The sequence below is a fragment of the Morone saxatilis genome, unplaced genomic scaffold (assembly GCF_004916995.1).
Source record: "Morone saxatilis isolate NCDOM2014 unplaced genomic scaffold, NCSU_SB_2.0 Contig22, whole genome shotgun sequence".
Taxonomy (NCBI): Eukaryota; Metazoa; Chordata; class Actinopteri; family Moronidae; genus Morone; species Morone saxatilis.
The window spans coordinates 21,885,394-21,901,247 of record NW_023339785.1 but is presented as its reverse complement, the minus strand read 5'-3'; the positions used below and the strand labels follow the sequence as shown (position 1 = coordinate 21,901,247).

The following is a 15,854-nucleotide window of genomic DNA, read 5'->3' as shown; positions in this document are numbered from 1 at the left end:
ATCCTCGGTGTTCTTTAATGAAGCGATAGGTAAGGATTTAGTTTACTCAAAAATCAGCTTTATTCTTAACACGAGTAGAATGTGCAAAGCTTTACAGAGCCTCTGGTCCAAACTCTAGCAATCCCTGACAAGCAACAAAGTGTGTGTCAGTTCACGAAGTCTGAATACACCATCTCTTCCTGGCCCAGTGTGTTATAGTCGATCAGTGAGAAACGTCATTAGTAAGGGTTTGTCTTCTTCTCATCAGCCAATGACGTCTTGCCTCCTCGGTCCTCGTGGTATCTACCTCCAAGGTTATCCATCAGCTGTTTGACGTCTCCGGCTGTAAATCTGTTAGCGTGACCCTAATCATTGGTCATATGACAGATATAAAACATAACACATCTTCAGTATGTTTTGATTCGTGTATAATCACCTGAAAAGAAGAATTATTGTGTTTTCGTTACTTTAGAATGAGCTGTTTTTATCTACAGAGGAAGCAGGTCCTGTTCCATTGAGTCTGCCATGTTTAACGGCCATGTTTCTACAGTCGTCTCTACAGTTTCACGAGTTTCGCAGCCACCGTAGTTTCTTTTACACACTTGGAAAGGGATCAACGCGAGGGGGTTGTAATCTGTAACTCCATCACTAGATGCCACTAAATCCTGGACCTTTAAGGAAGACTATGCAACTTTTAAAGGATGAATGACACATTTGTTGTCTTGCAAATCAAGAAAGAATTCATTCACAATAAAACACACCCTTTCACAGTACAGTACACACAGTGCTACAGACTTACTTGGTCTTGTATGACCTGTAGCTAATGTTAGCAAACTTTAAACAAGTCTCTACTTGTAGTACCATTACGCTACATTTGAGCATTTTCCTATTATTGTTCTTTAGGCTCGCTAAAAGGCTACAAGAAGCAAAAGAAGTAGGTTACGGTCAGAGTTTAATGACTGGTTAAGGGATTGGATAAAATAGCCCTGATACTACACGGTATTATTAGAATTACCCAAAGTAGTATTTCCTGCAGCCTCAAAATAAAACCTGTCTGCTGAAAGGGTTTGCTGTGTGTGCGCGTGGAGATTAGTGAGTCGATCAGTGTCCATGTCAGTAGTAGTGGTGCTGCTGGTAATATAGGTCGGCCGGTCTAGCCTGTGAACTCAATCCCACACACAGACTAAAACTCTGGGAGACATACAGTATAGGCTGCAGCAGACACAGACAGACTGACACACATGTAGGAACAGACAGACTGACATATATGCAAATGAGGGCACTCGCAAGCACGTTACGCAAGCACACAGACACACGCTGATCACACACACAAACATACACACACATACATAATAGTTAGAGATCCTTGTGTCCCTTCATACCTTGAAATGTTGTTATGTGTATCTAAATAGGCCACCAATGCAGTCTAGCCAGATCTTCTAGCACAGGCTGTCTGGACATTGTATACTGGGTTTGGATCCAGCAGTTGTCCTCAAAGTCACCTCACAGACCATTATACAAGGTCTTATTTGGCTGGAAAGAAAGATGGATATTCATGTAACGGATAACAGGCCCGCGCTTGTGCTTGTCTGAGATGCTGGCGGTGTCTCATTTCACTGTGAAAACCTCATATTTCAGGGCATTGCCCAAAAAATGCATAAACAAACAAGAATGAAAGGCATGAAAGAATCAAACATGTGACAAAGGTCTTAAATTAGATTTGAAACTTGAATTCTGAGTTTGAGGCTACTGTGTGTGCCGAAAACTTGTATGAACATTTTTTTTATGGTTGTAAAAAAAAAAAGTAAAATCTGATTTATGTTGGTCTCTCTTTGTGGTCGAGCTAGACAGGATTAGATCTATTACTTATTAGAATAAAGAGCAGATGTTTTGTGTAAAATGTAGCCTTTTATTTGTATTGAAATCCCATTAGATGGTAATTATTGAAGGTTGGACGTTGATAGTAAGGGCCTTATTAGAGTGATGAATTATGTTACCATTAAAGATCAAAGTTTTGGCAGCTTTCACATCTATATAAAGTCAATTACTGTGTTTTCTCCTAAGGGTTTAACCAAATCAGTTACAGATTTGAAAGGCTAATAAAATAGTGATTGATCATTAAATTACTCGTGTTTATCTCATACTTATTTTTATAGGTTTTTTATTAATTAACACAGCACAATATTTTTGTTTCAGAATTTTCTCTGAGTTGAGCCCCTAAATAAGCATCCAAACTCTGAGGAAACTCAAGTCCCATAATTCATGGGGTGTGGCCTCATTAAATGGACATCAGTGGTCTTATAAATATCAATACAATAGGATTCCTAATATTAAATAGGATGAAGCAGAACCATGAACATCATAACAAGACATGTTTCCAAAATCTGTCCCTCATTTATTTCTCCCCACACTCAGCAGTTTACTCAAGAGTGAGGAATCAATTGAGAATGAGGGGCAGTAAATAAAGTAAACTTTTTAGTGAGTAGGGAGTGATTTAGGACGAAGCCTGTAAAACCATATCCATGATGCTAACATGCTGATGCTGGCATAATCTTTATCATGATCACTGTAGCATATTAGCATGCTAACATTTACTAATTGCTGGTAATGACAGCCGAGGCTGATGGGAATGTCACTAGTTTTGCAGATATTTGATAATCAACCAAATTAGTGGACAAATTCCAATTTCTACCCTTGGATCGCACTAAATGAAAAGTCATGTGATTACCAAATTTATTACAATTCATCCAGAAGGGAAGCTGAATATGCGTAACCAAATTTCAGGACAAACCACGCAATAGGTTCTGAGACATTTCACCCCAAACCACAAATGTCAACCTCATGGTGGTGCTTGAGGAACATTTCAGGGATCAGCAAAACCATTAGGATTCAACCTCATGGTGGTGCTTGAGGAACATTTCAGGGATCAGCAAAACCATTAGGATTCACCCTCTGGGGGTCATGGATGTCTGCACACGCTTTGTTTCATGGCAATCCATCCAAACGTTGTTGAAATATTTTAGTAAGGACCAAAATGGTGGATTGACCAGCAGATCAGTGTTGCCATCCCTAGGATCATTGCCGCTGACAGTTGACCAACCTTATGTTCAGTCTATATATATATTAAGAAAAGTGAATTTTAAATGGGGGATTTTGTTGATTCCAGAGCAGTTCTTCCAGTGTTAAGATGTGTTTTTCAGGACAGGAATCAAAGATTAAAGAGTTATTTGGGGCAGCTGTTACAAAACAATGTCAGTGGTAAATTAACCCTTTGGTGTGGTTTAGCTTTCTGTTTCATTTACTTACACAATAAATTGTATAAACCTTCAATCCTTGTGCGACTGAAGATCTTTCCTCAGCTATTTGTCACTTCTGTTGAGGCTAGCTGTTTATGTGTCAACTCAATTGAAAAGTGTTACACCTTTAAAAACTGGCATATGAATTGTTACCTGCTGACAGTGTCTTAAATCATTTATTCTTTGCAAACACAAGAATGGACAGATTTTATTAGAGAAATGTGGTTCAAGAGGTAAAAATCTTGATGTTAATATGGAAAACACATACAAAATAAAATAAAATTTGTTATACAATAGCGCTACAACACAAATGACAACTAAATCTTATGTCACTGGTTTGAATGACGTGTATAAAAACACGACCTTGTATGTACAAATACAAAAAATGACCTTGTTCTTCCTCGTGTTTCTGACGCATGTGAACAAGATGTTCAGCCTCAAACACACCAGATCACATGACCCCAGTTAAAGTGGTCACTTAGCCAGAGAGTGTCTGAGTGCTCACTTGACCGCATTTGTATTTTGGCACAATGGAAGCTATGCATCCGTCTCAAAATCTCTCAACGACCCACCAAGGTGAATAATGCTAATATGTGCAGTTTACAACACAGCAAGATAAATGGGTGATAGTTGGATTTTATATATATATATATATATTGTTTTTAAATATAAACTGTGACACAGTAAACTGTCTTCAGTGTGGTCATTAGGTATTATCATGTTGCACTCTGTCAATAGTCAAGTATGTTGGATGCCAACACAATCAAATCATCAACATCATGACAGGCAGATTATCATCTTTCATAATATCATAGTTGAAATTATTTAAATGAGCGGCGTTCGGTCACTAAATCTCAAAGACTAAGAATACAGGAGAGTTTAAATCACATAACAGCCCTGCATGGTACATCAATCTTGAATCTGGAGAATGCTCCTCTTCTCCAGATCGTTCATCTCTTTGAGGATCAGAGCCACGTTGTATCGGAGCTCCTGGAATTTAGACACGGGGACCTGAACCAGAAAACAACAATTCACAGACAATGGTGAGGTGTCCAGTATGAACACAACTGCACAGCCAAGGTAGAGCTAAAATGTGATACAGCATTATGTTACCATGATGACATTTAAAATAGCACAGCAACAGGACGCTGGCCTTCACTGGGATGTTTGGAAGTAATGGCTGAGAGATTATATTGTTAATTGTTATTGTGCATACTTCCTGCTCACAGTCAGCACTTTCACTAAACTAAGTGCTGACTGTTGCAGGAATTCCAACTTTCTTTTCCATGATTTCATTTTCCTACACACCTGTCTTCTGGGTGTGCAGTGTTTAAAAATGGTCACTGAAAAGAGTTTTTCATTAACGTCTGAAAAGACTTGAACTTCACACTGAATGATTCATGCCAGAGTTTGACCTCTGACCTCCCTACAGGGTGAAGTTTGGCTACTCCTAAAACAATGTATTCTAACCTAACACGCATGTATCGGGGTTTTATTTATGGCTACTTTAATTTTCGTGCTTAAGGCTCAAGCAGACTGCGAGTTAACCAGCAGACAGCCGTGTAACTGTACTAAAAAAAAAAAAAGACACATCGGCTAATTAAAAAGTGCAGCCACGTCTTCTGGAACAGATCCTGAGGAGCACATATCAGGTGGAGATAAGGTGCATCCATCAATAGAATTTGACCACCTGATGTTGTTTCTACTAATCTTCTAATTCTGCTGTAATCTGATTACATAACCTGTGCACTCGGTACGACGGCAGCAGTAGTGGAAGTCCTCCCTCCTGCGTCTGTCCACATTAGTAACCTACTTTAGAAAGCAGCATCTATCCTGCCGTTATAGAGCAGGTGTGGAGTGTGGCGCCCCCTGTTGAGGGAAGCATTTTACTAACTTGCTGAGGATTTGATTCATTTTGCTGTAGAGTTTCTTTTTGAATAATTCAGCACTAATTGCCATTAATTCCTATAATTGCTTATTTGTGAAGTGATGATTGGGTCTTTTAATATGAACTAATAGGTTTGTATGAACAGACAAAGACACACAGTCAGATACTGAGGCAAATTTATAATAATAATAATAATAATAATAATAATAATAATAATAATAATTCAAGGTTATTTTATTGTAATTTACAACACAAGGTTGTAGAATGAAACTTAGATATAGTTCCCTTTATGCTACTTTTAAAAAAAACTAAATAAAAATGTATGAATAAGTTGTCAATAAAAAAGTCAATAAATAGTTGAGATAAATATAAATTAATTAATAAATAAGACTGATAAATAAGAATCCTATATTCTACTAGAAAAAGACTCATTTGCCAATCAATTCTATAATGCTAGCCATTATTGTTTACTGTGTAACAAACGTCGCAGATACTGTGATAAACAACACTGTCACCATGTATCAGAAGCACGTGGTACAGGTTCTAGGTTGGGCTGTAGTTACCTCAATTATTCCACTGTGATCCTATTATGTAACAGCTGAAACAGACCAACATTAGCCCACTGGCGAACGACCAACTTCTTTCTACACACAGGCTGAAGATAAAACTGGGCCTACACACTATAGTGGAGAACTAACATTATCCACAGGACAAACCTTTCACATCAAAACCAAAACCTTTATAGTCTAAAAGTCTACCTAAGACCAATTTAAACACAAACATCTGAAAAACCTGAATGCACTGTAGCTGATATTTAGATATATTGTACAAGTATTGCCCAACAATGGTATCTAGATAAGGAGAGGGCACGAAACCACCGTCGACTAAACGCTGTCCTTCCTCAGGTCTTTCTTCAGTCTATATTATATAGATATGTATACTGGTGTAAAACAATTAGACATATACTCTATATGTAAACAGGTTATTTAGAGGAGAATGTAAAACTGCCTGTACAATCAGGAACAAGTCATATATTTAAGTACCTCAAAGCGGTGAAAGCTCCCATCTGACAGTTTCATCTGCATCAGAACAGAAGGCTGCAGGGCTCTGGCTAAAGAGCTGCGGGAACAGAGGAGACACAGAACAACATGGACGTCATTACACTAAATATGGAGTTACATTTCTTTAATGTCTAATGTAAAATACCACTACGTCTTTTTCTACTGATTGACTTGATGTGCAGCCCAACGACCCTTTTCTTCTTGTATTTATTACAAACAAACATGTTACATTCTGTAAACGATTTTTTCAGCTTCAGTCATCTGGTGTTAGGTTAAAAAAACAAAAACACATCTTCATTACCTTGTAGAAATGGCAACATCCACTCTCCATTTAAAGTCCTCTACTGTGGGGAGGTGAGGATCATTGCGGGAGGTTGCTGCCTCTAGAGCTGCACGGCTGCAAATACAAAGAGAGGTGTGACGCAGCAATGATAATGCCTCCATGAACTGCATCTTAATGAAATCCACGGCAGCCACAACAGTGACTAAACAAATTTAGGTTACAATATGAAAAACTGATGTTCTGTTCATTATTATTCATGGTGAAGAGAGCTCTGTGGCTACATGAGTGGACATAAAAACAGAAACTAAATGTAAATTTAGAGTAGATTCAACATACCGATTGCCGAAAACCACACTGGAGAAATCTGTGATAAAGTCCTCAGGTACCCTAATTGATGAAAACATAACAGAAACAACAAACTCATCATTTGAGGTTTAAACTGTCTAAAAGCAGGAGTGTTAATCAACACACTGAGGATGTGATGCAGTGAAGATCCTTACCTCAATTCTCTAAGATCTTCTTTAAAGGCCTAAACAGGGACACAAATCAAAGTAGCTTTTTATTGTAGATTTAAAATGTTTAAAATGTGTAATTCCATATTCATAAAGAGGAAGCAACAGTAGCTGCACTGCCCACAGTACTGTGTTACTTATTGTTATGATATACTGTTTATGAACTAACAGGAAGTTACACCATTATGTACCAACAGACGTCAATCAAACTGTCAATTAAACTTCACAAAGAGAAGAAGTCTGTTGTGGAAAATCTCAAAATATGTATGAAGTCACTGACAAAGACTCGATTATATTCCAACATATAATTTCCAGTGTTTAACTCCCGCTGACCTCCTGTTTAAGTGACGATGTGGGGATGCGGATGGCCTCAGACAGGACTCTGTACATCCCAGCTACGATGTGACTGAGCCGCTCCTGTGGGATGGTGCTGCTCTCTGCTATCGACTTCATCACCTCTCTGCAGTCCTTCCCCTCCAGCGCACTGACCACAGCTGGAAGAATAATTCAAAGTGACATTTAACTCTCTTATTTAATGGCTTCAACTGCTGTCAGTGTACTTGTTATCGGGCAGACTGCCAGTCTCCTGCAGATACTCATATATATAGATTTATATTGGGGTTTACAGACTCTCAAGGACCCCAGTAATAGATGAACTTTAGACCAGTGGTTCCCAAGCTTTGCAGGGTTTTTTTTAAGGAGACTAAGAAAACAAAAAGGAAATTGTTATTTTAGATTAGATTATTTTTTTTAAATCTAAATTTTGAAGACCTGAACACAAGGTATATTCACAGAGCCTTCACTCTCTGTTAAACAGCCTCATCCTGCATTAGAAAAGTACGCAGAGCTAAAGCAACTATGGCCAGCAGACACAATGAATTTGTAAAAAAAAAAATATGTATGATTGTTAAAATTAAAAAAACACATAATACAGAGAGAGAATTGTATAAAGACGTATCAGGAAAACGCATCTTTAATGAAATAATCAAAATTCATCCAAAGGAAATTCAGTGATTTCTCTCTAAACACATTATACATGTCAGAAAATAATTGCTTAAAACATTATTGAGACTGTGAACTATGTAGTCCTTAATTGCGTAGTTAGGCCACTGGAATCAATTACCTGTGCACCAAAAACATTTTTTTCTGCCACTGTCATATCTTTTGACAGCACGAGTAGAGCTGCAGAATTAATCTAAATATTATTGAAATAGCAATATGGTCAAGTGCAATATCAAAATCACAGAAGCTGGTATTTTTTTGGTAAAAGTAATTTTTTTTTTTACAGACCCCAACCAATGTTACATTATCATTTTAATGTTTTTTCATTGTACATTTTAATTGTGATGCAAAAATTATAATTTTCACTAATCTTGAATCATATCGCAATATCACATTATCTGTCAATATAACCAAATTGTTTTTACCATATTAGCCCTAATCTTAAACACAACTATCAAGTTATTAATGGAAACGTGTTAGCAGTACAGAGGCAGTTCATCAAATAACAGAGGCTAGACCACATTTTTTTAACCAAAATGGCTAGATTCCCTGCTTCCTGACAGTTCTCAACACGTCAGAATTACAGTACAATATTAATAAGTACATGTTGACTTGTGGGCATTATAGAACCCATATTGTTTTCTTCTGTCACTCAGGAGAACAGTGTTTGTCAGGTTTTGTGTTTTTGTTTTTATTAACAAAGTTTTTAGGGGTGTTGCTGGGAGCAAAGCAGTGAAATACAATAGGAACCCAGACCAACAGAAAGTGCTCAATCAGAATCAGAATCAGAAATACTTTAATAATCCCAGGGGGAAATTAAAGTTACAACTAAAGTTGACTTTGAACCTGTGAATTATCGGATTTGTTTGTTCTTATACTGGATTTTCATTCAAGTAGACTTTTTTCACTTGATTTCCTGAGAGTGGGAACCCTTCCTGATTCAGCAGTTCATTCTTCTTTTTATTTTTATTTCTGTTGTTCTGCTCAACAGTGTGCTCAGTCTGCTCGGAATAATTGTTTCTCTGGTGTCTGCTCTTCCCTGCAGGGCCCTGGCAGACACAAGACAGATAGGTAAGCTGACCAGGGAGCAGTTTGCCCTTGCCATGCATCTCATCCAGCAGAAAGTCAGTAAGGGCATTGACCCTCCACAGGCCCTGACTGCTGACATGATCCCCCCCTCTGAGAGAGGCACTCCTGTACCAGTAGGTCAAAATAAATTATTATCAACCAATAATTTATCGGCTATAATTTCATTATCGGAATGATAACTAATATAAGTTTCCCACTATCCACCGACAATTTATTGGGCCTGATATATATATTTTATATCTCTATTAGCTGGTATTATTGTAAAGCATGGCATAATACTGATATTAGATACCACATACAAAGAACAAGGAGCTACTGATGTTTTTCGAAAGCGGTCCTTTTGACATGGGATGGAGTTTTCTATCATTATTGTCAGAAACTTAAGTCATTGTCTCTGTGGCTGCAGAGTATGTCAGGATACATGACCCCCGTGGGATCAGAGATGGCTGCTCTCTCTGAGATGAGACGGGTGAGTGAACACTTCTCTTCTCTCCTCCGCTCTGCTATAGATCCTGTTTCCTGAATTTCTGCCAAATCTGCTTAATTCTCTAAAAAAGAGAACTTAAAACTGTGACCCACATAGAGATAAAAATGGCAAATTTGAGGAGAGGGAAATCATGTAGATCAAAGACATTTAGTGCCCACTGTTGTCCTAACTGTTTCACTGCTGATGTTTCTACCTGTCCTTCCTCCTCTCTCAGGCTATAATGTTCAAGTTGTGGGTAGGTAACATGGACCTACAGTGTATTAACATATGGATGCTTCCAGTGGTCGGCTGTACAGGCTGATAACTGGATAGCATTTGCAAGACTTTTCTCTCCATTCCAATACAGTGCAGTGACATTGTCTCACCCTGTCAACTGTTTGGTGATCGAGGGAAGATTCAAGATCACTTTTAGGTGGCAATCAGGATTCTTTTAGTATTTTTGATAAAGCACCTGCAGTCTTATGATAGCAGTTGTCTGTGGCTCTGGTATAAATAGGTTAAGTGTAACCAGTACTCTTGTCTGATAAAAGAACAGCTGTCCACACTCTTTGGCTAGTGTTACCAACAAATGCTGGTGGACACAATACTGTAAAATTAATTAAAAACCACCTTAATGAAAACTTTCTCAATGTTTAAAATCTTGAATCATTCATCTCCTTGGCAGTTTGTCAGTAGTGGTGACCACATATTGCTGATTGACCCACCCCCCACCTACTGATTCAACCTCTGTGCTGCTCCTCTTATTGAGCACTGGTTTCTCTCCTATCCTCTCTTTTCCTCTTCCTCCTTCCTTTGGCCTGGTCATTATTTCATCATCCAACAAATGATCAACACATGAAGTTTACTTAGCTGTCTCTCTCTCTCTCTCTCTCTCTCTTTCTCTTTCTCTTTCTCTCTTTCTCTCTACAGGACAGCTCTAGTTCAGTGGGTTCAGGGGAGTTCACTGGCATCAAGGAGTTGGATGACATCAGTCAGGAGATAGCCCAGTTGCAGAGGTAACAAGGACTCACTGGCAGCACCTACAAAAGTAGGGCTTTTCCAGTAGCACTTTTGGCCGTGTCAAACCATGCTGCGGTGATTAGCATAGCATTACAATTACCACTTTAAACGCGCAGTGCTGTGCCGAATCCCGCCGAAGATGGACCTTCTCCAGTGAAGGGCTAAAGCGGGCCAAACCTGGCTCCTAGTGGGCTGCGGTGATATTTTGCCAAATGCTGCTAACCTGTGACGATCACCTTCTCCCCCTTAAAAAAACATGCGTGTGTTCCGAGACTTAGCCCCTGTCTGTAGACGAGCAGACAGCCAGACAGACAGACGTTTGTAGCTTCTAAGTGAATCTCTGTGGAAATTTAGTTTCTCTCCTACTTTATTTTACTGTTTCTTGTTCAGCTGTAGAGGAGTCGTGATGAAAACCCAATACTTCGTGATTTTGCTGCTTCATAATAAAACATTTAAATAACAAAATAATTTGAGACTTTAATGTAAATAATTTATAGGAAGTTAAATGTGTTCAACAACGGAGTGGAGCTTAGTTGGCAGCTTTTATTCAAGCGTGTAGCCCTGTTTTAATGGAGATGCAATCCCTGCCATGTTGGCCATGAGTCAAACCAAGTCAAACCAAGTCGAACCAAGCCAGCAGGTATGTATTGAAAAACCCCAAAAGTGTAAAGCACTTTTACTTTAACCTTATTTTCAAAGCTGCATACAAAATGAATGGAAGATTACATAAAAACTGTTTAATTTTAAGCATCAGAGTGACACATTTGTACCAGCATATCTTTACGTACAGCTTTGCATCTCATTTAACCAAAACATAATGCAGTTACAACAATAGCAACTTGCAAATGTTACAAGGTGCAGCTTTGAGTTTAATTTCACTTTGACTGTTAATATTTACTCTCTGATGAATGGATCTGTGACAAAGCTCTCATTTGTCAGCAGCCAACACACCTCCTCATTTAACCTCTAATGTTAGGTCCCTCACTAATCCATTGCCATCACTGCATCCAGGCTTTTATCACTATCCTACTTTTAATGAGGCTAATAGTAATATTAATACAGAATATATTTCATTGTCAAAATAAATATTAATTATCATATCATGCTATGTCATCTTTTATCAATGATTTTGAGAAATATATTCTTTCCCTAAACAGTTTAGCGGACAGAAACGTATTTTATACAATAGGTCTACCTGCAGGGCTCAACAATAAGGCTTGGACAGCTGCCCAAAGCTAACCGTGCTATACTTTCAGCTCTGTATGTGCCGTATGGACGTTTTTCTGTGATAAAATGCACACAAGGAAACATGCATCAGATGTGGATGAGCTTTACTAGTCATCTTGGCTTTGATTCATCCTACTGCTTTCTTCCTTTCTCCATTCATCCAGCCAACCATCCACTCTTCCTTTGATGTGTGTATTTTATCAAATTTTTGTTTGTTCACCACTTATTCTCCATGCTGCGTCAGCACTCTTGCCTTTACCCAGTGGAATACTCTCAGGTAAACACACCAGCTATTGAATATCTGTGGACTGGCATACTGGCATTCTGTCAAATCTACTGACACACAGATGAGCAATGGTTTTGCCTGCTACTATTCTTGCATAGTGGTTATCATTAGGATTCTCATATGTTCAGCTTTGCTCATTATCACCTTGACACCTGAGGTCAAGATGTAGGGTTTGAAAAGTCTGTCTTAAAACAGTACGGACCTTGAAACTGATTTTTCTTTTTGTAAGCATTCCTCCTTCTCATACTGGCCCTGAAGAGATCAATTCCCAAATCAATTTCATTAGAAGTTGAGTCATTTAGAAGATGGGGGACAAAATCCACAGGCCTCATCTGTGTTAAAATACATTCCAACATTTGAAGCGCCAGCAGTCTCTCAAGTGTCAAATCTTCCAAAGTTTCAGTCTTTTTAGTACAAAAAAAAATATTTCAGTTGGCATTCTCCTCCCCTTTCACAGTCTGTGTTATCCCAGGTAGAACATACCATCTTCATACAGAAAGGCCCTGGCCCAGCTGGGATATGAACTCAGGACCTTCTTGCTGTGAGGTGACAATGCTAATCACTGAGCCACCATGCTGCCCCCCACTGTGCTGCAAGGGTACTGTAGCTGCATACGAGGCTAAATACCTCCCAAAGCAATTGTGATTGGTTTAAAGAAGTACAAAGAAGCCATAGCAGTTCTTTCCCCCTATACTGGAATGATAGTGGGTTCAGCCAAGTGTGGAGGGGTCTAGACTAGGGTGAAGTTTTTTTCCTCATCGATCTGTGTTCTAAAATAAAAACTGAGGAAAGTAACATGTTCTTAGAAATCTCAACAGCAAATTCTCTTTTTCTGTCAGTGAGTTTGGAGGGTGTGGCAATTTATTTATTTTTTATTTCTTATCTGTGACATTGTGGATTTGATAGAATTCCAGTCCAGTGTCTTGTTGCTCTAACATGTTGATGTGTTTACACAGCAGGAAGTTGGAAGTTTTATTCTTTTTCTGTTATCATAATTATGCATGTGTGTGTTTGTGTGCACCCTTGTGTTCATATGTTTTTTGTGTGTGTCAGGGAGAAGTACACTCTAGAACAGGACATCAGGGAGACAGAGGAGGCCATCAGACACAAGAGTGCCGAGGTGCAGGTGAGGACAACATGTTAACTGGTCAATCAGCTGTAGTATGAACACACACATCACAAAGATTATTGAAACCGTAATGGTCTGTCCTTGCCCTGCATTATACAAACATACGCAATGTGTCTCTCTCTGACCACTTTGTTTATGTGGTGGACACCTAACTTTGGCACATGATAGGACATGCAGAATGACCTGGACAGAGAGACAGCCAGCCTGCAGGAGCTGGAGGCTCAGAAACAAGACGCCCAAGACCGCCTGGAGGAGATGGACCAGCAGAAACATAAATTAGAGGACATGCTGAACGAAGTTCGGATAAAGTGCCAGGAAGAGTCTCAGATGGTGAGGAAGAGAGGAAGAACTGTATTAGCTTTTGCCACAGCAGCCACAGAAATAATGAAAATGGTAAATGGACCTGTACTTGTATAGCGCTTTCTAGTCTTTCCGACACTCAAAGCGCTTGTACACTACGTGCCACATTTCACCCTTTCACACACATTCACTCAGTGATGCAAAGTCCATCGGAACAGAAACTAACTCATTCATACACATTCACACACCGATGCTATGCATCGGGAGCAATTTTGGGGTTCAGTATCTTGCTCAAGGATACTTTGACACGTGGCAGGAGGAGCCGGGATCGAACCAACAACCTTCTGATTTGGGGGACGACCCGCTCTGCTTCTGAGCCGCCCCAAAAAAAAGCCATTCAATTAATGTATGACGTCTTATTGTACTGGCTTAATGCCAAATCACCAAGAGGCAACTGTGCTAATGTCAAAGTGTCAACCGAACAGAAACTAACTCATTCATACACATTCACACACCGATGTGGTGCTAGCTCGTGCAGAACACATACAGGTGTTAATTTCCATTCTCTCCTGCCTCCAGATCTCAACCCTCCAGAGTCAGATCCACTCCCAGGAGTCAGACTTGCAGAGCCAAGAGGAAGAGCTGAGCCGGGCAAAGGCCGACCTCGGCCGGCTGCAGCAGGAGGAGAACCAGCTGGAGCAGAGCCTGGCTGCTGGCAAGATCCAACTGGAGACCATTATCAAGTCTCTGAAGGCCACGCAGGATGAGATCAACCAGGTAGGAAACGTGTCAACAGGGGGCACCATTGCACTGTATTATCTACTTTTTATTACCATGGAAGACAGTATTTGGTCATCTGTACCACTTGAGGAACTGGAACACAACATTTAACTGCATGTGTGTGGGTTTCATTCAGCCTCAGCTGCTGTGGTGTGTCATCTGTTTCCTACCAGCGACTCATCTCACACACAACACTTTAACCACCTGCAACTTACATGCACAGTTTGACTAACTAACACACACAACAAGTGATTGATGCATCATGTAGTCTCTATTCTTTCTCCATAACATGCATGATGTTAATCCCTAATACAGTTATATTCTCCTGAATGTAACAACTACATGTACCCTACCACTGCTTCCTCCTCCAGTCAGAGGGTTACACAAAGAGTTGATCATTTCCTCATGCTCACCTGTAATAATATCCAGTCGACTACTTCCAGGAACAGTCATGCTGATTTTTATGACATAGTCCCCCTGGACCTTTTTATTATTCAAAAAACCACCACATAAGATGTGCAACCCAGGGGTGGTCCAGAAGTTCAGGCAGCTTGAGGTCTGAATCCATGTTATCTTATATTAACTGCCAGCATGATCCTATTTTAGGAAGAAATGCCCAAAATCTGTCTACTGAGTATCAAATACTCTAGAGGCTTCAAAGGTGGCTGTAAAAAGTTTTATTTTATAGAGAACAACTGCTGTGGTCAGCTTGGATTCATTCAGTTACAATTTAATCTAATAATGACAAGGTTTCAAAGGGAAAATGTATCAAAACATATAATACAATCTTCTAAAATCACTCATTCAGTATAATGCACTGATCCATTTATGGTCAGAATCTTCAACATGGTGGACTTTGTAGATAAAAATAAGGTAACAAAAACACAATTCTTATTTTCAGGTGATTTATATATAGTTTATTTGATAGGGACTGATACAGTAAAGATAGGGCAAGCTGAAAACTGTCTGATGCAAGTATCATAGTGTTTGTACCTTGTACCTTTTAATGAAAATAGGAGGTTAAAACAGGAAGGTGAAAGAGTAAACAGACTATACAAATATTTTTTAATTTCTGTCAATAGATCCTCCTAAATGTTACACACTGGACAAAAAGTGGATGCGGTACAGTGACAGAATATAGTAACTAGAACTTGGTACATATTATATTGAAAGCACTGAAATAGTATTTACTTTTTATACAGGTGTACATAAATGCACAAAAAGTCATTGTAAATGACTCTAGCTTGTCTTTTTTACCTTATTATTAAAATAACTTTTCTCTTTACAGGAAAAGTCTGGAAGGCACCACATTTAAATTCCACTCAGCTCCACTGTATCAGGGTGGGGGAAGAAACGTCAATTTGTTATCTGTTAGATTAGAACCAATTCTTTTTACATGGCTTGACTCTTGTGTATACACTGAACAAAATTATAAACGCAACACTTTTGTTTTTGCCCCCATTCATCATGAGCTGAACTCAAAGATCTAAGACTTTCTCTATGTACACAAAAGACCTATTTCCTCTCAAATATTGT

General features: G+C 39.0%; 2 protein-coding genes across 2 annotated transcripts; one reads left to right on the top strand and one right to left on the bottom strand.

Annotated features, from left to right (window-relative positions):
- Positions 1–3,432: 3,432 nt before the first annotated feature.
- commd5 (COMM domain containing 5) lies at positions 3,433–7,520 on the bottom strand (the record flags this gene model as incomplete). The annotated part of the gene is made up of 6 exons (XM_035668991.1): positions 3,433–4,286; positions 6,207–6,282; positions 6,526–6,621; positions 6,844–6,894; positions 7,008–7,036; positions 7,353–7,520. Coding segments are annotated over 6 exons (522 nt in total), but the record flags the coding sequence as incomplete, so codon positions are not given.
- A 717-nt stretch (positions 7,521–8,237) lies between these two features.
- Positions 8,238–14,429, top strand: LOC118333383 (epidermal growth factor receptor substrate 15-like 1). Its single transcript, XM_035668990.1, has 7 exons — positions 8,238–8,245; positions 9,067–9,223; positions 9,517–9,579; positions 10,507–10,592; positions 13,163–13,235; positions 13,407–13,568; positions 14,118–14,429. Exons 1-7 carry the CDS (start codon positions 8,238–8,240, stop codon positions 14,427–14,429), a joined length of 861 nt encoding a protein of 286 aa, XP_035524883.1.
- The last annotated feature ends 1,425 nt before the right edge of the window (positions 14,430–15,854 follow it).

Bases quoted from the DNA above. Each gene is read 5' to 3' on its own strand.
- LOC118333383 (XM_035668990.1), top strand. The intron at 10,593-13,162 runs GTAACAAGGACT...TGTGTGTGTCAG, and splicing joins GAGATAGCCCAGTTGCAGAG to GGAGAAGTACACTCTAGAAC. The intron at 13,236-13,406 runs GTGAGGACAACA...GGCACATGATAG, and splicing joins ACAAGAGTGCCGAGGTGCAG to GACATGCAGAATGACCTGGA.